The sequence below is a fragment of the Zootoca vivipara genome, chromosome 2 (genome assembly GCF_963506605.1).
Source record: "Zootoca vivipara chromosome 2, rZooViv1.1, whole genome shotgun sequence".
NCBI lineage: Eukaryota > Metazoa > Chordata > Lepidosauria > Squamata > Lacertidae > Zootoca > Zootoca vivipara.
In genome coordinates, this window is record NC_083277.1 from 105,622,426 (window position 1) to 105,647,277 (window position 24,852).

At 50.3% G+C, this 24,852-nt stretch overlaps 1 protein-coding gene across 1 annotated transcript in view; it reads left to right on the top strand.

Moving 5' to 3' along the window:
* The window catches only part of KCNH3 (potassium voltage-gated channel subfamily H member 3), a 66,538-nt gene extending 41,686 nt beyond the window's left edge, over positions 1 to 24,852 (top strand). Inside the window, exons 4-15 of the mRNA XM_035103891.2 lie at positions 1,042 to 1,172; positions 1,382 to 1,634; positions 6,999 to 7,156; positions 9,531 to 9,738; positions 12,952 to 13,218; positions 15,024 to 15,223; positions 18,012 to 18,261; positions 19,143 to 19,357; positions 20,138 to 20,424; positions 21,514 to 21,617; positions 21,757 to 21,824; positions 24,091 to 24,852. Coding sequence (XP_034959782.1) covers positions 1,042 to 1,172; positions 1,382 to 1,634; positions 6,999 to 7,156; positions 9,531 to 9,738; positions 12,952 to 13,218; positions 15,024 to 15,223; positions 18,012 to 18,261; positions 19,143 to 19,357; positions 20,138 to 20,424; positions 21,514 to 21,617; positions 21,757 to 21,824; positions 24,091 to 24,693 — 2,744 coding nt within the window. The 3' untranslated portion in view covers positions 24,694 to 24,852. The remainder of the gene's footprint in view (positions 1 to 1,041; positions 1,173 to 1,381; positions 1,635 to 6,998; positions 7,157 to 9,530; positions 9,739 to 12,951; positions 13,219 to 15,023; positions 15,224 to 18,011; positions 18,262 to 19,142; positions 19,358 to 20,137; positions 20,425 to 21,513; positions 21,618 to 21,756; positions 21,825 to 24,090) is intronic.

Sequence of the window (24,852 nt, forward strand, 5' to 3'; positions counted from 1 at the left end):
GGGTTCCACCCGCTTACGTCGCTATTAATCCACATCACTTCTACGTTTCAAAATCTGAGTTTCTATCCTATGTGCTTTCTGTTCTGCCACTTTCTCAGCTCTTCTTAACCTTGGGGAGAACGGATGAATGTTTTCCAAATACAGTGAATCGGTTAACCCTTTCCCATCCCAGTGTTTCTTCTCCTAGCTGGTCCTCATGCTGTATTTCGCAGCTTCTGTCTTCTGAACTATGCCCCTCTTCAAACCACTGTTCCAAATCTATACTGTCCTCCTGCTCCTGGGAAGATTGAGGATGTGGATCAGGAGCAGGGGGAGGCTCCCACCATTCCTTCTCAGCGCTGTCCTCATCAACACGGTCCCTGACATAAATATGCACACCCCTTGGTAATGTGATGTTAATGAGCCGATAAACATGATCATAGAATAATAGAATTGGAAGGGACATATGCACAAGATTCACCAGAACTGGAGATCCACTCTAGGCAACAATAGAGAAGAGTGTGTGGAATCACCCAGAAATGCAAGTGTGTTGAGATCTTTCAAAGTGTTGGTACTAACCTTTAAAGCCCTAAACAGTCTCAGCCCAGTATACCTGAAGGAGCATCTCCACCCGCATTGTTCAGCCCAGACACTAAGGTCCAGCTCCCAGGGCCTTCTGGCAGTTCCCTCCCTGCAAAAAGTGAGGTTGCAGGGAACCAGGCAGAGGGCCTTCTTGGTAGTGGCGCCCACCCTGTAGAATGCCCTCCCACCAGATGTCAAGGAAATAAACAACTACCTGAGTTTTAGAATACATCTGAAGGCAGCCCTGTTTAGGGAAGTTTTTTATGTTTTATGTTTTATCGTGTTTTTAATATTCTGTTGGGAGCCGCCCAGAGTGGCCGGGGAGACTCTGCCTAATGGGTGGGGTATAAGTAATAAGTTGTTGTTGTTGTTGTTGTTGTTGTTGTTATCATCTGCTGGGCACATGCACACATGAGAATTGCCCCTTCCAAAAGAAGGAGCATCTCTTGTCTTAACCCACCAAATGTCTGCCCTTGTCAGGTGGACGGCGACGTTATAGCCGAGCTGGGGCCAAAGGCTTCAATGCCAACCGTCGCAGGAGCCGGGCTGTGCTCTACCACCTCTCCGGGCATCTCCAGAAGCAGGGCAAAGGGAAGCGAAAGCTCCACAAGGTATGTTTGCATGGGGAAGGGAACCTTTTTAGATTGCTTGGGCTGCCCGCAGTGCTTTGCTGTCCACTTTACTATGTGGCCTGGACCGTGTGGGTTTTGATGCGGGAGCAGCCGATATGGGAGGAGACAGCCCTCCTTTTCAGGGCAAGCCCTGTGATTTGGTGTGCTGACCGCTCTTGTCCTTCTCGCTCTCCCCCCCCCCCAACCAGGGTGTCTTTGGGGAGAAGCCTGCCCTCCCCGAATACAAGGTGGCTGCAGCACGCAAGTCCCCCTTCATCCTGCTGCATTATGGGACCTTCAAGGCCGGATGGGATGGCCTGATCCTGCTGGCCACCCTGTACGTGGCTGTGACCGTGCCCTACAGCGTTTGCTTCAGCGGCACCAAAGATGAGGGGCTTCCGGAGTCCGCTCGGGCACCCCCCAGCATCTGTGATCTTTCCGTTGAGATCCTTTTTATCCTAGGTAAGGAGATCAGAATCGGATGAAAAGACTGGGAAGGGGCCATTACTCACGGTTAGAACAAGCAGGAGGCCGTAGAATCAGAGAATCGTAGAACTGCAGAGTTGGAAGGGACCCCAAGGGTCATCTAGCCCAACCCCCTGCAACTAAAACATCCATGACAGATAGCCATCCAACCTCTGCTTAAAAACCTCCAGCTTCAGTTCCCAGTCAAGGATGCTTCATGGCCAAAGGAATGCATATAAGCAGTTAGTTTACTCTTCAATGTCTTTTCTTTTTGAACTATTTTGTACTTTATTTTACAAGTATAAAATTATAACAATACAAACATCCACATCCACATTTACAGAAATCTCTGAACTTCCCACCTTCCCCTCCATGGGTCCCATTATTAAGCTTTTCAACTGCATATTTTTTCAATAGTCTGTGTTTCCATTATCTCCATAGTTCTTGCTACATTACAAGTGTTATTGCAATCCTGCTAAAGTTTCCATCTGCTTACAGTGGTCGCCAAGATAAAATACAATTTCCCCCCATTCTTTGTTAAAGTTTTGGTCTCCTTGGTTCCCGAGCTTTCCGGTCAGTTCTGCCATTTCGGCATAATCCAAGAGTTTAGTTTGCCATTCTTCTCCGGTAGGGGCTTTATCTTCTTTCCATCTCTGGGCCAGTAGCATCTGTGCGGCTGTCGTCGCTTACATACTCTTCATTGTCAAATGTCAGGGCTCTGTCCTCTCCCCCATGCTCTTTAACATCTACATGCAGCTGCTGGGAGAGATCATCAGGGGGTTTGGGCTGGGTGTTCATCTGTATGCGGATGATACCCAGCTCTACCTCTCTTTCAAATCAGAACCAGTGAAGGCGGTGAGGGTCGTGAGTGAGTGTCTGGAGGCGGTTGGAGGATGGATGGCGGCTAACAGATTGAGGTTGAATCCTGACAAGACAGAAGTACTGTTTGTGGGGGACAGGAGGTGGGCAGGTGTGGAGGACTCCCTGGTCCTGAATGGGGTAACTGTGCCCCTGAAGGACCAGGTGCACAGCCTGGGAGTCATTCTGGACTCACAGCTGTCCATGGAGGCGCAGGTCAATTCTGTGTCCAGGGCAGCTGTCTATCAGCTCCATCTGGTACGCAGGCTGAGACCCTACCTGCCTGCAGACTGTCTCACTAGAGTGGTGCATGCTCTAGTTATCTCCCGCTTGGACTACTGCAATGCGCTCTACATGGGGCTACCTTTGAAGGTGACCCGGAAACTACAACTAATCCAGAATGTGGCAGCTAGACTGGTGACTGGGAGCGGCCGCCGAGACCACATAACACCGGTCTTGAAAGATCTACATTGGCTCCCAGTACGTTTCCGAGCAGTTCAAAGTGTTGGTGCTGACCTTTAAAGCCCTAAACGGCCTCGGTCCAGGATACCTGAAGGAGTGTCTCCACCCCCATCATTCTGCCCGGACACTGAGGTCCAGTACCGAGGGCCTTCTGACGGTTCCCTCATTGCGAGAAGCCAAGTTGCAGGGAACCAGGCAGAGGGCCTTCTCGGTGGTGGCGCCCGCCCTGTGGAACGCCCTCCCATCAGATGTCAAAGAGAAAAACAGCTACCAGATTTTTAGAAGACATCTGAAGGCAGCCCTGTTTAGGGAGGCTTTTAATGTTTAATTATTTTATTTCATTTTTCTGTTGTAAGCCGCCCAGAGTGGCTGGGGAAACCCAGCCAGATGGGCGGGGTATAAATAATAAATTATTATTATTATTATTAAGAATGAACACTTATAATTGTTTCCTTGGCTCCGAATACCCACACGCACCAGTCTAGAGTCTATGCAGCTATTCCCAGGCCCATGCTTCATGTAACACTTGCAGCAACTGAGGACCACTCCAGCAGTTTATAACCCCAACGGGGGCAGCGCACATGCAACCGGAGGCTATGCCTGCTTGGAAGCTGCCTCTGCTCTTCTCTCTTCTGTTCCCTTCTGGTTCTGGGAGACAGGGGTGGAAGAAAGGGTGGGGAACTCCTGGTTCCTACCCTTACCTGGGAGGTGGAGCCAGAGGTCTCCGCAGTCAGTCATTAAGCACACCGCTGTTGACTGAATAGCAGTATTTGCAAGATCTCCAGCCTCTTTTAATCCACAAGAGAGAGTTTATTCACAACATGACCTCTTCCTGTATCCAGCTGTGTGATTTGTTCCAAGTTTTATACAGATACATAGCTCCCTTTGTTTGTTAAACCCTTGCTTTGCAAGGGACTGAATCTGCCCGCCTTTGCTGATGTCAGGATCCCTGTGCCAAGTTCAAGAAGCAAAACGGCTTTGTTCACATGTGTGTGTGCATGTAACAGATATCAAACTTTCAACAACAAAGAAGCAATGCAATATGCAGCGCCATGCTTGCCAGCTGCCAACCGTGGCTGATTTCTCCATTTCTTTATTTCATAAAAGTAATATACTGCTTGATACTATACCCTCAAAGTAGTTTACAAAAAACTGAGACTATATAATTATTATTTTTCTTCTCATTTCGCTTTAAATTTGTATAACTCCTTTCTATATTGCTATGCACAAGGCAGTTTATAGCAACAAAATATACAGCGAAGAACACACACCTTATAACAATCTGAATCAATACAAAAAGTCATAATAAAACATAACTTTAAAATGGAACGACTTAGATCTTCTTCTTTCTTCTTTGGCGATCACTCGTAGCCAAGGAAGATTGTCTTCCATAAACACGGTCTTAACAATGAGTCCGTAAGTGACTGTGGAGGCCAATTCTGGATCCACATGTCCTTCCACCGTGGGAACATAGGTTTCCGGGTGGGAGATCATCACGGTGAGGGTTTGCCAAGCGTGTCTTCCTCTTAGCGCATTTCTCCCTTTCGTTCTGAGTTCGAGCATCTTCAGAGCCCATGGCAGCTTTGGTAAAGGCTGTTCTCCCATTGGAGCACTCGCAGGCCAGTGTTTCCCAGTTGTCAGTGTTTATACTACATTTTTTTAGGTTTGCCCTGAGAGAGTCTTTAAGCCACTTTTGTTGACCACTAGCATTATGCTTTCCATTTTTAAGTTCGGAATATAGTTGCTTTGGAAGATGATAATCGGGCATCTGCAGCAGTCTATTAGAATATAATAGTATGCAATAAAATTAACACTCAGAACATCAGCAAATAATAATTAAACAGAAATTCACTCTTAACAATTACAATAAACTATGGTCAATAAAACTAAACGCAAGTCAAATTGCATGAAATACCACAATACATACAAAACCATGTAAAAGGATCAAATTGGGAAAGAAAGACACAAAACTTATAAAACTATTTTTAAAAAATCCTAGCAAGTAAAACAAACTATTTAATACGTTATAAGTCAAAACCCACAATAAACTGAAAAGCACACCAGCATTCTAGATATCTGGGAAGGTTTCCCTAAACAAAAATGAGTTTAGCAGGCACAAGTAATAATACAGTGAAGGCGCCTGCTTCCCTCTCACTAGGCAGGGAGTTCCAAAGTTTAGGTGCTGCCGCACTACCTCACACTACCACACTACCGACTGCTGGTGACAGCAGTCACGAAATTAAAAGATGCCTGCTTCTTGGGAGAAAAGCAATGACAAACCTAGACAGCATCCTAAAAAGCAGAGACATCACCTTGCCGACAAAGGTCCGTATAGTTAAAGCTATGGTTTTCCCAGTAGTGATGTATGGAAGTGAGAGCTGGACCGTAAAGAAGGCTGATCGCTGAAGAATGGATGCTTTTGAATTATGGTGCTGGAGGAGACTCGAGAGTCCCATGGACTGCAAGAAGATCAAACCTATCCATTCTGAAGGAAATCAGCCCTGAGTGCTCCCTGGAAGGACAGATCGTGAAGCTGAGACTCCAATACTTTGGCCACCTCATGAGAAGAGAAGAATCCTTGGAAAAGACCCTGATGTTGGGAAAGATTGAGGGCACAAGGAGAAGGGGACGACAGAGGATGAGATGGATGGACAGTGTTCTCGAAGCCACCAACATGAGTCTGACCAAACTGCGGGAGGCAGTGCAAGACAGGAGTGCCTGGCGTGCTATGGTCCATGGGGTCACGAAGAGTCGGACACGACTAAATGACTAAACAACAACAACACACTACCTCCTAGTCCTTACATGCAAAGGTGTAAAAGTTTCCCTCCTTCCTCTATCACAGCATCAGGCAGAGATTCCGCCTAGCAAACTGCCTCCTCAACCAGCAGGCGCCTTTTATAGCTCTCATTACCTCACGTTACTTCAATTGAGTAATTCCCAACAGACATTGTCTCCACATTCATTTCTGAGTCATCAAATGATAGGTCAATTGATAACACTCACTCACACACACACACAAACAAACACACGATACAACACTTTAGTGTGCAGTCATTAATTGCTCCCATTTATCAGGTGAAGCAGTTAAGGCAGAGCCACCTCCTTTACTATTCATGGTGCCTTTCAGCCCGCAGTCTCCGCTCCTATGCCTTCCTCAGCGTTTGAGCTGAAAGTTTGGGAATGTTCAGGGTGGCAGGAGAGGATATATTGTTTATTAATATCCTTCCTAACTTGCATTAGCAAGTTTCTTTACTTCGCAGAGTTTACATTCCCCTTTTTACATACACAGCAGATAGCTGGTTGCAGGCTCATGCCAGCTTCTCACTGTCTCAGATTGAATTGTACATTCCTGGTAAGTTCCCTTGAATCCCTCTTAAAAGAATAAAGACACCGCAGTCTTATTGATAAGTAACAAAAAGAAGGTTTACACATTATCAGGCAGAGCACAGTGTGATCCCTGAAGGCAGACTTAGTTACAAATATGTACATGCGGATCAATCCCATAGGGAGGAATGATCCCAGTCTTCGGCTAGCTGGAAGCAAGCAGAGCAGTCCTAGCTAGAAGCTGGTCAAATGAGGAAGGAAGTGAAAAAGAGTGAGGTGTGCTGCGTGACTCGTCCTTTTGTTACTTGGACAGGTTAGGGTCACGCCCACCTTCTATCACATGCAAAAGGGAGGATGCTCCAGCCAGGAGGAACAGGGACAGGAAGTTTTGACTGGCTGGATCCAACATTCCCTTGCATATCTTCTCTAGCATTACAAGGAATGTTGTACTTCCCAGAGAAAGGAGGCAGCCAATCCTGATTAAAGCTGTGTTTCTTTCCTTATTTCCATTTAGCTTCACGGCAGACCATAGTCTAGCTCAGCGGTGATGGGGAAACTACAGCTAGCCCTTCACATGCCCTGCTTGACTCCAACACCCATCAGCCCCAGCCAACATGGCCAACAGTCAGGAATTATGGGAAATGTAGTCCAACAGCAATCACTGGTGCAACTGCTGCAGACTTGCTCCTTAACATTTCCGCCCTTTCTTTCCAGATATCGTGCTGAATTTCCGCACCACCTTTGTGAGCAAGTCAGGGCAGGTGGTGTTTGACCCTCGTGCCATTTTCCTGCACTACCTGACCCGCTGGTTTGTACTGGACCTCATAGCAGCACTGCCGTTCGACCTCCTCTATGCTTTCAAGGTCAATGTGGTGAGTTTTTGGTGAGGCGCTGTTTTACAGGATGCAAAAAAGGGGAGGGGCAAAGTCTGCAGCTGCCCATAGATCTCCCGCTGGCAGCCTGGTGCCATTTTGCTGGGCAAAGCTGGCATTATAACCTAGTTGGGTAACTGAGACTAGTCTCTCTCCCTCTCCCTCTTCCTCAACCTTTAATTTACATGTAAGCAAAAACGAAACCCTAGAATATGTTTCTGCAGCAGAGTCATGCCTTCCATCCCTATGGATTACAAGAACCGTGATTCATCAGGCATGAGAGAAATCTACTCTGTATATGCTCAGAGGTGCTCTTCACCCCAGGCGTGAATTAAAATAGCCCATGCTAATGCATCATAGAGTTGATTCAAGTTACAGTATCAACATTGTCTGAAACACACTTCAGGGCCCAGTGAGGGCTAATAATCACTAGCATCTGAGCTTAAACAGTTTGGGAAAGCTGGCATGTCCTTCCAAGCTCGGCAATGCCCAATGGGATTGGTAGAGTCACCTCTGAGGGGATGTACGGCCTCCTTAGGTAAAGGTAAAGGGACCCCTGACCATTAGGTCCAGTTGTGACCGACTCTGGGGTTGCGGTGCTCATCTCGCGTTATTGGCCGAGGGAGCCGGTGTACAGCTTCCAGGTCATGTGGCCAGCATGACTAAGCCGCTTCTGGCGAACCAGAGCAGCACACGTAAACGCCGTTTACCTTCCCGCTGTAGCGGTACCTATTTATGTACTTGCACTTTGATGTGCTTTCAAACTGCTAGGTTGGCAGGAGCTGGGACCAAGCAACGGGAGCTCACCCCGTCGCGGGGATTCGAACCGCCAATCTTCTGATCAGCAAGCCCTAGGCTCTGTGGTTTAACCCACATAGGATGTCAAGCAGATCAGCCAAAGGTTCTGTGGTTTAACCCACAGCGCCACCCGTGGCCTCCTTAGCAGGAGACATTAATGCAACGATAAAAATAAACCAACTTGCAGAAGATTCTTAGGTGATTGCCCAGTGTTAAAAACATGAAAACACTGAATGCACCTGTTTTTTGTTTTTCAAACCATAACAGCTTCAGCGCTGTGTGTGTGTGGGAGGACAAACAGGACTGCAAACATTGAATGTGGGGAGGCAAGCTTCCTCTTCCCCCACCGCCTCCGTGGTGTGGTTCTGCTTAAAACCCCTCCCCACTTCAAAACTGCTGTTAGCTCTAGGCCAGAAGCTTCCATCAGCTCCTATGGAACTCTTCACTCTTAAATTAAGGCATAGTTATTCCTCTTTGCTAGGGGGCTGTCGTGGTACCTGGGCTCCAACCCAGTTTTGAGCTCTACCCACCCAGCCACCCCCACCCCCATTTTGCAGATGACCTCCCAGTTTATGGCAGGCCTATATCCAGAAATGTGATAACGAGACGGCCACTTGGGCTGTTCGCTGGTGTCTTGGTGGAAACGGCAAAAAGCTAAATCTAAGCGTGATGCACTTTAAAGCTGTTTAGCTAATTAAGCTAATTCATTAGCAGACCCGGTATATATTTTATTGCTATTCTTTCCCTTACTCTGCCCACCGCACCCCACCCCGAAAAAGTCATGCTTTAAATTTTGGGAGGAAAGATAGTAAACTTACATACCCTCCAACATTTTTCCGATGCAAATAGGGACATCCCATTCCATAACAATAATTTTACTATTTATACCCCGCCCTTTTTACTATAGGCAGCTTCCAACATATATAAAAACATAAGAAAACATTTTTTAAAAAATTCTCTGTACAGGATTGCCTTCAGATGGCTCAGGGGTCGGATAACTCCATACCCTCCAACATTTCTCCAATGAGAACATTTTCCTAAGGAAAAGTGGGACATTCCGGGATCAAATCAGAAACAGAGATGGCTTCTCTAAATTAGGGACACCCCTGGAAAATAGGGACACTTGGAAGGTCTGAACTTACATTTAATTCAGAGGGAGAGGCATTCTGAAGGGGCAAGCTCCCCCCTCCCCGACCCACCCACATCTGGTTGCAGCCCCATTCTTGAGGATCCCATCACCAGGAGGACCAACCTGTCCCCACAACCGTGGGTGCCTGGGGCCTGGGTGTCATGCAGCATGCTTTGCCCTGGCACCAATATTTGTGGGTGCTTAGTCCCTTGATGGAAAATTTTGTGGGTGCTCGGGCACCCAGGGTTCCAGGTAGTTGGCACCTATGCGCACCACTCTCCCACAACTTCCTCTCAGTCAGCCCTCCAGGACTTCCTCTTCTTCCGTAGTTCGATTCCCACCCGGGCCATCCACATTGTAGCTCCCCTCCCCTCCCCGAGGGGGCAATGCAAGTTGACGCAACTTCTCTCTCTCTCTCCTTTTCCCTCTCCTTCCCACCCCACTCAGTACTTCGGGGCTCATTTGCTCAAGACGGTGAGGCTCCTGCGCCTGCTGCGGCTGCTGCCCAACCTGGACCGGTACTCGCAATACAGCGCCGTGGTGCTGACCCTCCTCATGACCGTCTTTGCGCTCCTGGCGCACTGGGTCGCCTGCGTCTGGTACTTCATCGGGCAGCGCGAAGTCGAGAGCAGCCCCTCTCAGCTGCCGGGGATCGGTGAGTGGTTGTTTTATTTGGGGTGTGTGTGTGTCTTTGCTCTTCCCACCACATAAGCAAGGATTGTGCGAGTCAGTGGGGGCGTGGCACACGTGTGTGCGCGTGCGTGCACGCGCGTGCAAGCAAGCCGATGCTGCTGGTGCCACATAAATAATAGTCCTGGCGCGCACGCTCGCTTTCACTTTGGGGGCGATGAGTTCTCCTATAATTACTGTTGTCTGCCCGACTCCTGGAACTGCGTGACGGCAGGATTAGCAAGCAACCACTTTCTTTACCTTGACTCGGGTCCTCGGTGCTCAAAAGGTGGCGCTTATTCCCACTTAGCGCACAGTCGGGAGATATCTCCCAAACCCCTCGCTTAATTGATCTCCGGTGTGGGATTTACTGACACAAACGCACACCGTTTTCCTCCCCCTCCCCCCCGTCACTTTTTTAAAAAAGCAAGCAATATTTTCCCCTTGATAACTGCAGCTGGCGCAACTGATGTTAGGTGGTTTGGGGGCATGTTTTGGGCTCTTTTGTGTGCGCTGAGATGTTTTTGGCAAGAGAGGGGAAAGGGATTTCTATGGAGCTTGCCTGAAGATCCCAACTTCTCTTGGCCCTTTGGGAAACCAAAGCGAGTGAAAGGAAACAGATCCGACCCCCCCCCCCGCTCATTTTTCGTTTGCACAGGTATGATGGGCAGAGGTGAGCAGGGATCTCGTGCCCCCTCCTCGTGTTTTTAAATGAATGAGGTGCTAACCAGGAAGTAAGCCCAACTGAATTCAGTGGGGGCTTACTTCAGAGTAGACACAGGTAGGATTGCAGTGGACAGGCTGTGGGGTGCTCCTCCAAAATACGTTATCTCTCCTCCCCCTTCCCCGTCAGACTTGTAGGACAAACCCCAGGAAACCCTCGCATTGTATATACTCCTGGGATTTCCAAAAAGTTTTGAAGTAAGAGTGAAACTGGCTTAGGGGAAGCCACACCAAAACGCAGTGCATTATTTCGGAAGAAACCAGTAGATCCGCCATGGATTCCAAGAATGGGTAAAAACGCCCTGAATCCACAGTAAACGGGAAAGTAAAGGGTAACCCTGAGAGTAGCTGGGGTGGGGAGAAAATGCTATGTCATTTCTGCCAGCATTGTGGGGGCATGGGCAAACTAATTGTGGGGAAGGGAGAACAGAATATTGATGGACAGAATATTCACACACACACACACAACCAAAGGAATTCCATGCCCAGAAAAACTGGTCTCTTCAACCTGTGTAGTCTGGGAGTCCTCAACACCGCCTCTGTCAGCTCAGGAAGGGAGACTGCTGGGCAGCGAGGCAGGCGGTAAACCAGCAGAATCCCTAATCTGTCCCCCAACGTCAGGAATGCACACACTAGATTCCCCCCAACTGGACAGAGAGCCTGGAGATAGAATCTCTATAGACCACAGCAACTCCCACTCCCTGACCCTCGAGTTTGGCCTGGTGCTGCACTGAGTACCCAGGTGGGCAAAGCTGGATGAAACCAACTCCACCCTGTTCACCCACCCGGGTTTCAGTGATACATGCCAGATCAGCCTCCTCATCCATAATCAGATCATGGATGAGAGAGATTTAATTCTGGGCCCACCCTGACATTCAAAAGTTGCTGGCCGATAGGACAACCCCCTGATCTCCCCCCAGCCCCACAACAGTCCGGAGGGGGGAACTGGCAAGGTGCTTCTTCTGCTGGATCCAGGGCGACTCCTCCTTTCTGCTGCCTGAAGACAGCATGCCATTGCTCTCCGCAAGTACCACACGCCTGCTGAATAAGCGCATGAGTGGGATGTGCTGAGACTAGCTCTTCTCTGACCTCATTCACCCATGCCTTCAGCTCGAAAGCCTGCAGCAGGGCAGCCATGGGCGTAGCCAGGGGGCGTGTGGGTGGAGGGACAGCTGCCCCCCACATATCAAGCTTTTTAAAAATACTTGCCGGTAATTAAAAGTAGAAATAATCAGAATGTTTGAAGTTCAAATGCTCGCTGAGGTCACTTGGGTGGCGCTTTCTGTCTCAGGTAGCTCAGTCCTACCTCTCCCCACCCACCCCACCCAATATAAATCCTGGCTACACCCATGAGGGCAGCCTTCACCTGTACAACTGCACACACAAGGGATTCAGCACAATCTGGACCCTGGTGGTGCAAGCTTGTACACATGGCAATCTCCTGTTGCAGACCTTGGGCACAGACACACAGGGCAAAAGGGGATGCCAGTCCCCTTCGTACCCTGAGCTGCTGAGAGCCATTTGACTGTCCTGTTATTGGAAACGACACCCCCTGTTCAGATGAAGCGTTTCCTTCTGTTCACGGGTTCTTCCTTGTGGCAGAAAATGGGACCAAATGCCTTAGCTAAGGAGCCCCAGAGCAAAGATTCTGTGATTGTGAGCAGTAGTGGAGGGAACTGGTGGCACTGTGGTCTAAACCACCGAGCCCCTTGGGCTTGCCGATCAGAAGGTTGGTGGTTTCGAATCCCGGGGTGAGCTCTCGTTGCTCTGTCCCAGCTCCTGCCAACCTAGCAGTTTCAAAGCACACCAGTACAAGTAGATAAATAGGTACCGCTGCGACAGGAAGGTAAGTGGCGTTTCCATGTGCTCTGGCTTCCATCATGGTGTTCCGTTGTGCCAGAAGCGGTTTGGTCATGCTCGCCACCTGACCTAGAAAGCTGTTTGTGGACAAATGCCGGCTCTCTCGGCCTGAAAGCAAGATGAGTGCTACAACCCCATAGTCGCCTTGACTGGACTTCACCGTCCAGGGGTCCTTTACTTTTTACCATGTTAAAACTGGGATATAAAAGCTCCCCAATGGCTTCTGGGACCTGGGTTGCAGGCGCCAAATCAGAATGTCTAGTCGCCATGTCCTACACGAACGCTAACCACTACGCCACACTGGCTCTTACTGGGGTGAACCTTTTTGCTTGCAAAGACACAGCTCCTGTGATAGGTGGAGCTGCAAGCAAGGGGCATTGTCTCGCTCTGCCCATGTAACATGATTATTTCCAAAGTTCTGATGTTTTTATTTCTGGAAAGGAAAGTGCTTACCTGTAAACGGCACAGGAGTGCTCATGCAAATGTGTGTGTTTGTGTGTGTGTGATGCTGCACCCTTTTCCAGATCCTTGGTTTCTTTGAAGGTTTTCGCCGGCTAGCTTTCGGGAGGAGGGGCTCTTTCTAATAACCTGCTTTCCCCCTTCCCCTTCCTCCCAGGGTGGCTGCAGGAGCTGGCCCGTCGCCTCGAGACGCCCTACTACTTGGCTCAGAGGAACAGCAGCGCTGAGGACGATTCCACCAACGGGACCAGCCCGGCTCTGAACGGCAGCACATGGGAGCTTTTAGGGGGCCCCTCGCTGAGAAGCGCTTATATCACCTCCCTGTACTTCGCCCTCAGCAGCTTAACCAGTGTGGGCTTTGGCAACGTGTCGGCAAACACCGACTCGGAGAAGATTTTCTCCATCTGCACCATGCTGGTGGGGGGTGAGTAAGGCCCTAAGCCTGGGGCGGCAGTGGGCTTTTTTAAAAAAGAAAACAACAACAACACGTCATTCTTCTCTTCCTCCTCCTCCTCGTTTTGCTTTTTGCAGCTCTTGGGCAATCTGGTTATCATGACAACCGTGGGGCAAGCACCTTCTATAAATATGGCTTTTATTTTGGTACCGTCCCAAAACTCCAGCAAGGCGCGGTGCTGGTGTTTTGAGAACCTTCCCTTACGGCAGGAAGGTAGCTTGAGGGCCCCAGTTCTTAAAAATGGTTGGTTCAATACAGGCCTAATCTCTAGGTGTTGTGGGACTTCAACTCCCAGCAAGCCCCAGCAAGCATGATCAATGGTCAGGGATGATGGGAGTTGCAGTCCAACATCAGACCCACTGCCCTTAGATGAAAGAAGGTAGGAAATAAGCGAGGAGGGGGGAACGTGAGCACCTGCTGTTAGTATCCACTGTGGCCAACCATCAGCGAGGAGGATGCAGGTTGGCCCAAGTGTTAGGAGCTTGTGGCATTCTTGGACAGGGACAGGAATGTCCATGAGCTTAGCCAAGGCCTACTGCACTCATGCCTGCTGCCCTAGAAAACGAAAGCAGAGAGTCTCGGGGTGCTGGCTTCTGCACCCAGGACCTGTTTCTGTGCGTCTGTGGAGCAGTCACAAAATCAGGGAACACCTTCAGCTGTCGCTAAAGTTAATGAACTGGAGGTGAAATGCCAGATCCCCCCCCAGGAGGCTTTAAAAGAGAAATACGCAGTACAGGGTCTCATCTGCAGCTCTGTTTCTACACCTGTTGATTTGAGACTGATAACCTCGAATGGACAACTCTGCCTTTCTGGGCTTGCATATGCAGCAGAATGAGCCTGGAGTGAGATGGGTTAATTTCTGAGGTGGCAGAATGGCCTGTACTACTTTACGCTGCAGGTGGTGGTGGTGGGGGGGTGAAGTTGTGTTTTTAATGCTCCCTTATGTGAAAAGCACCCCACAAGTAGAAAACGAGTACAGTGGTGCTCCTTTTTAAAAAATTACTAGCAGGGAATTTAATTACTTGCAGGGAATTGGGGGGGGGGGGTTGACATTTCATAAAGGTGACCCACCACCTGCAGCCTGAAGAGGTACATTCTACTACCTCAGAATTCTGCAACCTGCATAGTGGTGGTAGTAGTAGTTGTAGTAATTTATACCCCTACCATCTGGCTGGGTTTCCCCAGCCACTCTGGGTGGCTCCCAGCAGAATATTAAAAACACAAGAAAACATCAAACATTAAAAACTTCCCAATACAGAGCTGCCTTCAGATGTCTTCTAAAAGTCAGATAGTTGTTTATTTCCTTGACATCTGACGGGAGGGCGTTCCACAGGGGCCCTCTGCCTGGTCCCCATAACCTCACTTCTCGCAATGAGGGAACCGCCAGAAGGCCCTCGGCGCTGGATCTCAGTGTCCGGGCTGAACGATGGGGGTGGAAACGCTCCTTCAGATATACTGGGCCTAGGCCGTTCAGGGCTTTAAAGGTCAGCACCAACACTTTGAATTGTGCTCGGAAACGTACTGGGAGTCAATGTACGTAGGTTGCAGGTCAATGGATTTTTTGTTCAGGGAAAGGCAGGGCGGGGAAGACCAGTGTCTTAGCCGCCATGCCTGGCTTGTGCTTTTAGGTCACATATATTGCTTGGACTTTGCACAGGTAGGCAGCACAGGGTAGCCATTAATCCCGCAGCAAGGGGTGGCGGAGGGGACATTCTGCTCCATGTTTGGTGGACTAGCTTTGACGCCGTTCTCCTTCCTCTCCTCCCTCCCCCCAGCCTTGATGCACGCGGTAGTCTTCGGGAACGTGACCGCCATCATCCAGCGCATGTATGCGCGCCGCTTCCTCTACCACAGCCGCACGCGCGACCTGCGCGACTATATCCGTATCCACCGCATCCCTCCGCCACTGAAGCAGCGCATGCTGGAGTACTTCCAGGCCACCTGGAGCGCCAGCAACGGCATCGATACTCGTGAGGTGAGGCGGGAGGCCTGGGCGGGGTGTGGGTCCGAACCACGAGGAAGCTTTCCCACCCAGGGGGGGCAGGGGATTGGGAGGAGGCAGAGAGGGCAGCTGGTGAGGAAGGAGATCAGGGCATCTCAGCAGTGCACAGGTGCCTCAGGAAAGCCGGTGAAGCATTCTGTTCTACTGAACACTTGTGAATATCAAATCCAAGGCTAAACTCCTGAGCACCATGCAGTTCAGGGGAATGGCATAGTCCCAGTCACTCTCTGCTTCACAGTTGTGATTAGAATAAATTGGGCAAGGAGCATGATGCGCCACACTGAACTCCTTGCAATAAGCGTTGAATACATGTGAGGATGCGGATCACAACAGAAGCAGGCAGCTGGGTTTTTTCCCCTGGGGGTTGAGCAATGATAGTAAGAGTGGAATACAGGGACATAGCAATGAATGCATAGAAAAGGTGGTTTGGCTATTAAGGGGGTCAAGGAAATAAGAGTAGGCGAGGAGCATAAACTAATGGAAATGTTCGCTCGCCCTCAGTCCTTGCTGAAATCCGCCCTCGTTGGTGCACACTGTTGGTGCTTTAACCTTAAAGCAGACATCCCCAAACTCGGCCCTCCAGATGTTTGGGGACTTACAATTCCCATCACCCCTGACCACTGGTCCTGTTAGCTAGGGATGATGGGAGCTGTAGTCCAAAAACAGCTGGAGGGCTGAGTTTGGGGGTGCCTGCCTTAAACCTTGCATTCCGTTCAGAATCTTCCCCTCTGGCCATCTTTCATTGTGGAACAGCTGCATCAATGGTTCCCAAACTTTTTTTGGGGGGGGGGGCGCCTTGGTTCCATGAGCTCCTCCCCAGCACCCCCTACCCTGTAAACAAAAAAAAACCACACACCATTAATCAGAAGAGCAGTTTGCACGACCCACTGAGGATAGCAGAATAAAATTCATCACAGAAACAACTGCACATTTATTCAAAATCCAGTTAAAATTATTTAATTTATTCACTCGATCCAGTTATGCCAGCTTTTCAAAGTGTTATAGTCACTTACACCTCCAATGTTTCCCTGCTGTCCCCTTGCCTCTTAGTGCCCCCCTAGGGAATCCCACTGCCCACTTTGGGAAAATCACTGAGAGTCCATTGTATCAAACTGCCCTATCAGAGCCTGGTGGGGGAGGGGAGGAGGAGGAGGAGGAGGAGGAGGAGGAGGAGGAGGAGGACACCTGTGAGACCTTTTTCCAAGGATAAGAGTGTAAGATGAGCCCTGCATCTAGTTCAGCGTCCTGTCCATCCCAGTGGTCACCCAACAAGGAGGATCTGAGCACAAGAGCTCTCTCCCTTCCCTTGGCTTCCCCCAACTGGTATTCAGGAAGATTGCTGCCTCCGGCACCCAAGACTTCTTAGGTGTGGGAAGAGCTGTGTGCACATGGTGCTAAAACAGAAGGCGGGAGACATCAAAATGAGCAGCTGAATTCTGCGGCTTGTGTAAGACATTCATATCAAGCCTGTGTGCTGGGTTTTTATGTGGTTTTATTCTGCTGATCATGGAGAGGGGAGGGCAGCAGCAGCAGCAGCAGCAGTGTCCTGGCCAGTGGAAACTTCTTCCTCTGGCACATGAGGTTTCACAAAACCTTCCTGTATCTTATTTCTTTCAAAACAAAACAAGCCATTGTTCATCAGGTGCCGTTTGGTGCCCACTGCAAAATTCCGCACCGTCTCTGAGCTCAGATGGAAATGTAGCAGATGCAGGTGGAATTAAGCAGTATGTTTGTTTTGTCACATTGGCATCCCATCCTTACTCCCAAGGGATTCAAAGCAATGTAGGTAGTGTTATCCTCATGAGTCATGATGACATGGTTGTTGAATGCCTTAGGACTCAAAACGTTTTGGCTCCCAAATGCCACAAACCCGGAAATGAGTGATTTGGTTTGCTAATATTCTTTGGAACCCAAATGTCCGACGCAGCTTCCGATTGAGTGCAGGAAGCTCCTGCAGCCAATCAGAAGCCACACCTTGGCTTTCTAACGTTTTCAGAAGTTGAACGGGCTTCCGGAACGCATTCCGTTCAAGAACCAAGGTGTGACTGCATCAGCAATGGGTTGTGTGACTGGCTGTGGGCCCCACAATGAGGAACGACGGAGGATTTCGATCCAGATCACCCCAGTCCAAATCTTGCATGCTAATCGGGGCTTAAACTGGCTCTCTGCATTCAGGAAGAAAGATCTGCTGCTCCTTTTAAATCTTGGGCTGAATCATTCTTTCCAAAAGTCTCGTCCCAAAAGCTGGAGTTAAAGGGTAGAGCCATAGAGGCCATCCATTTTGGGGACTTGGTGTGTGTGTGTGTGTGTAAGGAAGAGAGGAAGAAATTTGTATTTGTCTGTGTGTGTCTGTATAAGGGAGGGAGGGAGGGAGGGAGGGAGGGAGGGAGGGAGGGAGGAAGGAAGGAAGGAAGGAAGGAAGGAAGGAAGGAAGGAAGGGGAAAGAATGTGTGTGAAAGAGGGAGGGAGTAGGGAAGGAAGTCACTATGGTAAGAGACCACAAACCGTAGAATCTACTCTGTATTTTTCATTTTGTCCTCCATTGTGATGTGGTCTCTACACTTGACTTTTATGCACTCGGTGCCATTAGTGGTGATGGTGGGTCTTTGGGCCCATTTAACCAGACTCTCTTCTCTCACTTTTGTGATGTGCTTTTGGGGAAAAGCTGTGGGGAGTGCGCCACCAGGCCACATGTGTTGATGATGGTCCCAGTCCTGATGCTGCCACCCTGACCATTGTTGCCTCCCTTTCCTCCCTCCAGTTGCTGCAGAGCCTCCCGGATGAGCTTCGCGCAGACATCGCTCTCCACTTGCACAAGGACCTCCTGCAGCTGCCCCTCTTTGAGGGGGCCAGCCGGGGCTGCCGGCGCTCCCTTTCGCTCAGCGTCCGCATGTCCTTCTGCACGCCAGGGGAGTACCTGATCCGGAAGGGGGATGCCCTTCAGGCGCTCTATCTTGTCTGCTCAGGCTCCATGGAGGTGCTCAAAGACGGCACTGTGCTCGCCATCCTAGGTACGGGGGGACCTCTTTTGTTCCTGCTCCTTCTCTTCCCTCCTAGAAGGGGTGGGAAATTTGATGGCATTTGGGAGGGAGGGAGGAACAGGCAAGCAGACTCCTCTGCTTAAGAGTTGCTGCATGTGGAGAACCAAAGGTTCAGACTAGGGTCTTCTCCTTGACATGCTATAAACACGAGAATGGGCCTTCTCTGCAGTGGCTCCCCAGGAAAGTTTGCTTGGCGCCTTCATTGTACACCTTTAGGCACCAGGCAAAAACATTCCTTTTTAACCAGGCCTTTGGTTGACCTGATTTACATCCTATGCCCTTTTAAAATGTATTTTTGTTTGTGTGGTTTTTTTGGGGGGGGGATGGTGGTGTTGGGTTGCTGTTTTTATTTTTATTAGGTATTTTGTGGTTTTGTATCTTGATTTTATTCTGTGAACCGCCCTGAGGCCCCCGGGTATAGGGTGGTATATAAATTCAATAAATAATAATAAAGTTTTTATATGGAGGGGAAATGGAAGCATATCACTCCGCAACAGCATCCTGAAGTTGTATACACCTCCAAGACAACGGGAACATTTCCACCCCAAAGATGGAAGATCTGTTCTGTTTTGTGTCCCCAACTCTTAAGCCCTGCCAATGCCACTTTCCATTTCGGGAGTTCATTTAGAAAACCAGCACCCTGCTTCTCTTGCTAAGGCAATCCAGGTAGGTGCTGCAGGTTGGCTGACCCAGGTGCACACGCACGCACGCACACACACACCCCACAACAGGGTTCCACAGAACTAGCTCGACAGACCTTTTGATGCCAAGGGGGAAGAGTGCCTCATTCAAAACTAGTTCTAGTACTATTTTGCAAGTTGGGCCTCACCAATTGCCTCTCGTTCTTTCAGGTAAGGGGGACTTAATTGGTTGCCACATCTCATCCAGGGAGGAGGTGGTCCAGGCCAATGCGGACGTGCGGGGCCTCACCTACTGTGACCTGCAGTGCCTGAGCTTGCCTGGCCTTCTCGCCAGCCTGGAGCTCTACCCAGAATTTGCCAGCAAATTTCGCCACGAGCTCCCGTGCGAGCTCAGCTACAACCTGGGCGGAGGCAGCAGCTTCCAGGTGAGTGGAAAGAACAGCTGCAACAGGGAGGAAAGCACTGTAAGGAATAAGCAACCATTGCCTTTGAAAGGGTCGTGGGTGCTTTAAGGCCCTTCAATGTGACCCATTTATTGAGCATTCATCCTGATTTGCTTGCACAAAGGGTCGGATTGTGTCTGGGTCTTTAGTGAGCATTTGTTCTGATCTGTGATATGACAAGAATTTATTCTGATTTACTTCTGGGATGTCTACATGCCTGCCTTTTAGTCATTCATTAATTCCATGCTGTTCAATTCATTTCCCTCCTGTTTTCAAAACTGCATAATGTCCAGTTCTTCTTCTTCTTCTTCTTCTTCTTCTAAGTAGATTGGTGACAGAATCCCCAAAACCACTTTAACTGTGCGAACCTAGTTTTCCAACATGCACTCGAATTCTTCCTACAAAACAGTGGCTTTGTGGAGACACCCTTTGTGACACTGTCACTAGGCAGAGCTCCTTGTTCTTCATGGCACTGCCTATTGCCCTTTCCGTTAGGATTCTTCTCCCGTGTTGCAGTCATGGGATTGTTTTTTATCACATGATGGTGTATGTTTTCATTCCACATTGTGGGAAGTGACAGAGACAGGATGTTTGTATTACTGTGTTTCTGTGATGTAGGACATTTGTCCGTTGTTCTTTCTCTTTGCTGTCTGATGCTGAAAAGGAAGGAGCTGAGTTACAATGCTCCGAGTGTGTATATGTATATAAACCTAGAAAGCATTTATTCAAAAAAGGCTGCATTTGCTTTTCCTTCCTTTGCAGGCCGAGACCCCATCATTGAGCAACAGGGCACCCACTGCATTGCTTTCCACGTTGGGGAAGGACTCAGATACTTCGTTCCTTTCACGCCGCAGAACTCCATGCTTGCCCCCAGAGACTGTGGACGACGAGCCCTCCAGCCCCTTGATCCCTTCCTCCGCTGGAGGCCACGGCAATCACCCGCCACGGTCAGGCTTTCCACGCCACCCACCTCCTGAAACTTCCTCACGTCCCACAGCGTTGCGGCTACATACAGCTCCCTGCAGTGGCCCCCCAGACCTCAGCCCCAGGTAAGGAGCACAGAGAGACAGACAAGATGAACAGAGCAGTTGAATGGAGAATGCAGGCAGTGGCGTAGGATAGCCTAGCTTTTGTTGTCTAGGCTCTGGCAATCTCTGGGTAAGATTACTGCAGTGAGTCATATGTGGGGCTGCCTTTGAAACAGCATCGGGTGCAGAATTTAGCAGCCAGATTGCTGATCAGGGCAAGATGGTCTGCAGGTGTAGCAGCAATGTTGGCATGACCGCAGCGTCTACCAATTTAGTCTACAGTAGGCTTATTTCAAAGTGCTTCTTTTGACCTATAAAACCCGCAGACAGCTCAGAACCTGCAAATACCATCTCCCCACATGAAGTAAACCGGACACTGCATTCATAATCTGATACCCTTCTCAGTGGGCTGTCTCCAAGGGAGTTGAGGAGGGTGAAGACACAAGAAGAGGCTTTTTCAGTCGTGGCTCCCAACTTACAGAGTGTCCTCCCTTCGGAAGCACACATGGCACCCTTATTGTATGCTTTCAGCAAAAATACTTTTATTTACCCAGGCCCTTTTGGTATTTAATATGGAGGGTCACCAGTTAAAAGGATGAGCATAAAAAGAAATCACAGGCATTAAGCAGGGTGGTAGGATTTGTTTAGACACACAAAAAAACACAATTTAGGTTTTGTTTTATTGCTGTTCTTATATTTGGTTTTAATGTTCCTTGTTATTTTTATCCCTGTTGTTTCTATTTTTATCCTGTAAGTTGCTTTGAGATGCTTCAGTGTAAAATGTGACTGATACAGTATAACAGATGAGTAATGTGCTTCTATAGACACCTCTGGAGAGTTCCCAGCATTTGAGTTCTCACAGAGAGGGGGCATGGAAGGGTTTTTCTCCTGCAGGAAACATCTGCTGCCCATGTGCTCTTAGTCCCCATCTGGCATACCTGCGGCACTTGTCCCCTAAGAACCTGCCCCATTATTGGACTATGAGCTTGCACATGGGAGTCTTCTGGTTACTCCAATAGGGACAGGCTTGGGGATCTGGGATATAGAATTCCATCCTCCTAGGGCTGGTATATGAGCTGCTCTTTCCCCACTTCCTATCTCCCTCTGAAGGGTTGTAGACGGCATCGAAGACGGATCCGGTTCCGACAAACCCATGTTTAGTTTCCGCCTCGGTCATTCGGGCCCGGACTACAGCAGCCCTTCACCTGGCACAGGTAAACCATTCAGCGTGGCCTTACAGGGAACAAGGCATGACAATTAGGAAAATGTGATATAGCAGCACACAGGTCAGTGAGTTCCTGTGGGCTTCATTTTCCATGCCTTTGCTAAACAAGCCCGCTTCTCTTCTTACAGACAGCGGCCTGCTCACAATCCCCCCAGAGCTATCTGGTGCAGACACCATTGAGAAACTGCGTCAAGCGGTAAGGTTTTTTTCCTGTGTGTGTCTTCATATATAGGCCTGGGCAATGCCTGTGATGGTGGCTTGACCAGAGAGTAGGGCTTTCAACATCACAGTTATCACCAGCCAAATGGCGATAAACCATGATGTTGAAAAAAGCTGCACTAGCCCCAGCCGGCGAGGTGCCAGGTGAAACTGCCACAGCGGGAGACTCAGAAGCAGCTGGCAGGCAGCTTCTTCAAAGTGCACCACTCAGTAGAGCAGTTTGACAAGTCAGGGTGGGGGTTTGATCAGCTGAGAAGCGGGCAGTTTAAGCAAGCCTGCTTATCAGCTGTTCAAGCCCCGCGCCTCCAGCTAATGCAATGGCCTCATCCCCCCCTGCTGTGTGAACACAGCCTTCACGAAGTGGCCTCATCTACCTTCACATGAGCAGGCCTCCCGGGAGAAAGAGGTGGCCCACCCATGTGAAAATGGACAGGCTCTGTGCACTTGGCTACTGCCACATGGCTGGGCTATGTCTTTCCTCATGGAATCAGAAGTAAGGAAACTCTGCGTCCGCTAGGGTGAAAGCAGGCAGGCGCCTTTGAGGGAGTCCCCCGGCCCCCATAAGGTGCTGGGGTGAAACCACCCCAACTTCCTCTGAAAGGCTCAGAGAAGCGGAGGGAGGAACAAGCTGTACAGCCTAGCAATGCAGCTTGCTCCACCCTCTGCGGCATGTGGTGGCTTCACCCGGCGATGCCCTCATCCATGCCTTTGAGGAAGTCCTTCTGCCCCTCTGGCAGGAAGAAGCAGTCGAGATACACCAGGAAGATACAGTGGTGCCTCGCTAGACGAATGCCCTGTAAGACGAATTTTCCGCTATACGAATAGGTTTTGCGATCGGAGGTTGCCTCGCAAGACGATGAGTTTTTTAATGGCCACCGCTTCGTCTTGCGAAGTGTGGCCATAAAAACCTCCGATTGCAAAACCTAAAGGGGCATTCGTCTAGCAAAGGGGAACGAGCTGCAGCACCGGAAGAAGGCAAAGGAAGATCAGCTGAGAAGCACTGACAGCTGTCAGCGCTTCTCAGCTGATCTTCCTTTGCCTTCTTCCGGCGCTGCAGTTCGTTCCCCTTTGTGTTCTGCTGGTCTCTGCCGGCGAGGGGCAACCGGCAGAGACCAGCGGAACACAAAGGGCTGTAACGCGGGAAGAAGGGGGGAGAAGTGGAGGAACTGATCCGTTCCCCCACTACTCCTCCCACCACCACGCCACGGATTCCAGGGAGCATCGGACGGGGCTTCGGAGAAGCGATGCGCCTCTCTGAAGCCCCGCCCGATGTCGGCTTTGTGCCAGGCGGCAGTGGGAGAAGCGGAGGAGCCGCTTCTCCCGCGCTGCCTGGCACACAGCTGCTTGCCTCGGCAGCCGCCGTCCGAAGCCAGGCGGCGGCTGCCGAGGGAAGCGAAACCCCCGCTGCTAACTGCCTTTGGCTGGGGTCTGGTGGCGAAAGCGGCAAGAAGGGGTCCTCCCCTTCTTGCCACTGTCGTCAAGCCAGATCCCAAGCAGAAGGCAGTCTGCAGCAGGGTTTTTTAATCGTTTGCCTCCCCCTTGGGGGAACGCAAGCGGCGAAAAAACCCCGCTGCAGACTGCCTTCTGCTTGGGGTCTGGCTTGACGACAGTGGCAAGAAGGGGAGGACCCCTTCTTGCCGCTTTCGCCACCAGACCCCAGCCAAAGGCAGTTAGCAGCGGGGGTTTTCGCCGCTTGCGTTCCCCCACTGCGTTCCGAAACTGCACCCCATGCCGGCTTTGCGCTGCGAGAAGCGGCGGCAGGAGAAGCTTCCGCCAGTCCCCCAGAGCCTATAGGAACGCATTAAGTTTCAATGCATTCCTATGGGAAACTGACGAATTGACCCGTGGAACAAATTAATTTCGTCTAGCGAGGCACCACTGTACACCAATATATCACAATGTCTGGAATGTATCACAGTATTTAGCTGCGGATGTATCACAATGTTGAAAACCAGATACAATCATACCTTGGCTTCCGAACGCTGTGAGTGTTTCGGTTTGCAAACATTCTTTGGAACCCAAAAGTCTGACCGGGCTTCCGATTGGCTGCAGGAAAGCTCCTGGAGCCAATCAGAAGCCGCGCTTTGGAAGGCTTCCGGAACGGATTCTGTTCGACTTCCAAGGTACAACTTGTATGGCCCAAGCCCTACCCCACTTCTAAATTGCTACTGCGCCCAAGAGTAAAGTATAAGCAAACAGAGGCTGCTAATACTCACCCAGTTTCTCCTTGCCTTGCTTCCCAGGTGGCCGAGCTCTCCGGGCAGGTTCAGCAAATGCGCGAAGGCCTGCACTCCCTTCGCCAGGCCGTGCAGCTCTTCCTTCTCTCCCAGACGCCGACGCACTCGCGGGCCGACCCTTCTGCCTACGCACCCTTTCCTCATGCGGATGCTGCTCCTGCCACGCCTCTGCTAAGTCCTCTCCGAGTAGACACAGGACTCCCGCCCGCCTTCTGCCCCCACAGCGTCCCACCGGCCCCCTGCCCTAACGGTGCCTGTGGCAGGGTACAGTGGATGTGGGCACCACCGGCCGGACAGAGCTCACCTTGGCCCGGCATGTACTGGGCACGGGGACCGGGCAAGGACTCCGAGACGGTGCCTGTTTCACCGGCGGGGCACGGATCCAAGGACCAAGGAAGCAACGCACAGCTGCCAAGCCAGCTCCAAAGAGTGAGCTCCCTTTCTCGAGCTTGCTCCCCCATGGACCCTACGGGCCTCACGGAAACCAAAACTTCCAGGACTCAAGCCTGCGATTCCTCAAGCCTCGAAATGGTGCTGATTGGTGCCGGGGATGATGGGTCTGTGTGCAGCGCCCCCTGCTGGCCAGAGGAGGAAGGCACGGGCCTGTGAGTCTGCTGTTGGAAACATGGGGGGGGGGGAGTCGAAAAGCCCCGATACAGCATTTTAACGGGGCTGCAGCAGCTATCAACACAGGGACGGGAGGAAAGAACTGGAACGCAAGCTTAGGAATTCTCTGCAGAAGGCTGGAGCATAAGCAGACACAGAAGC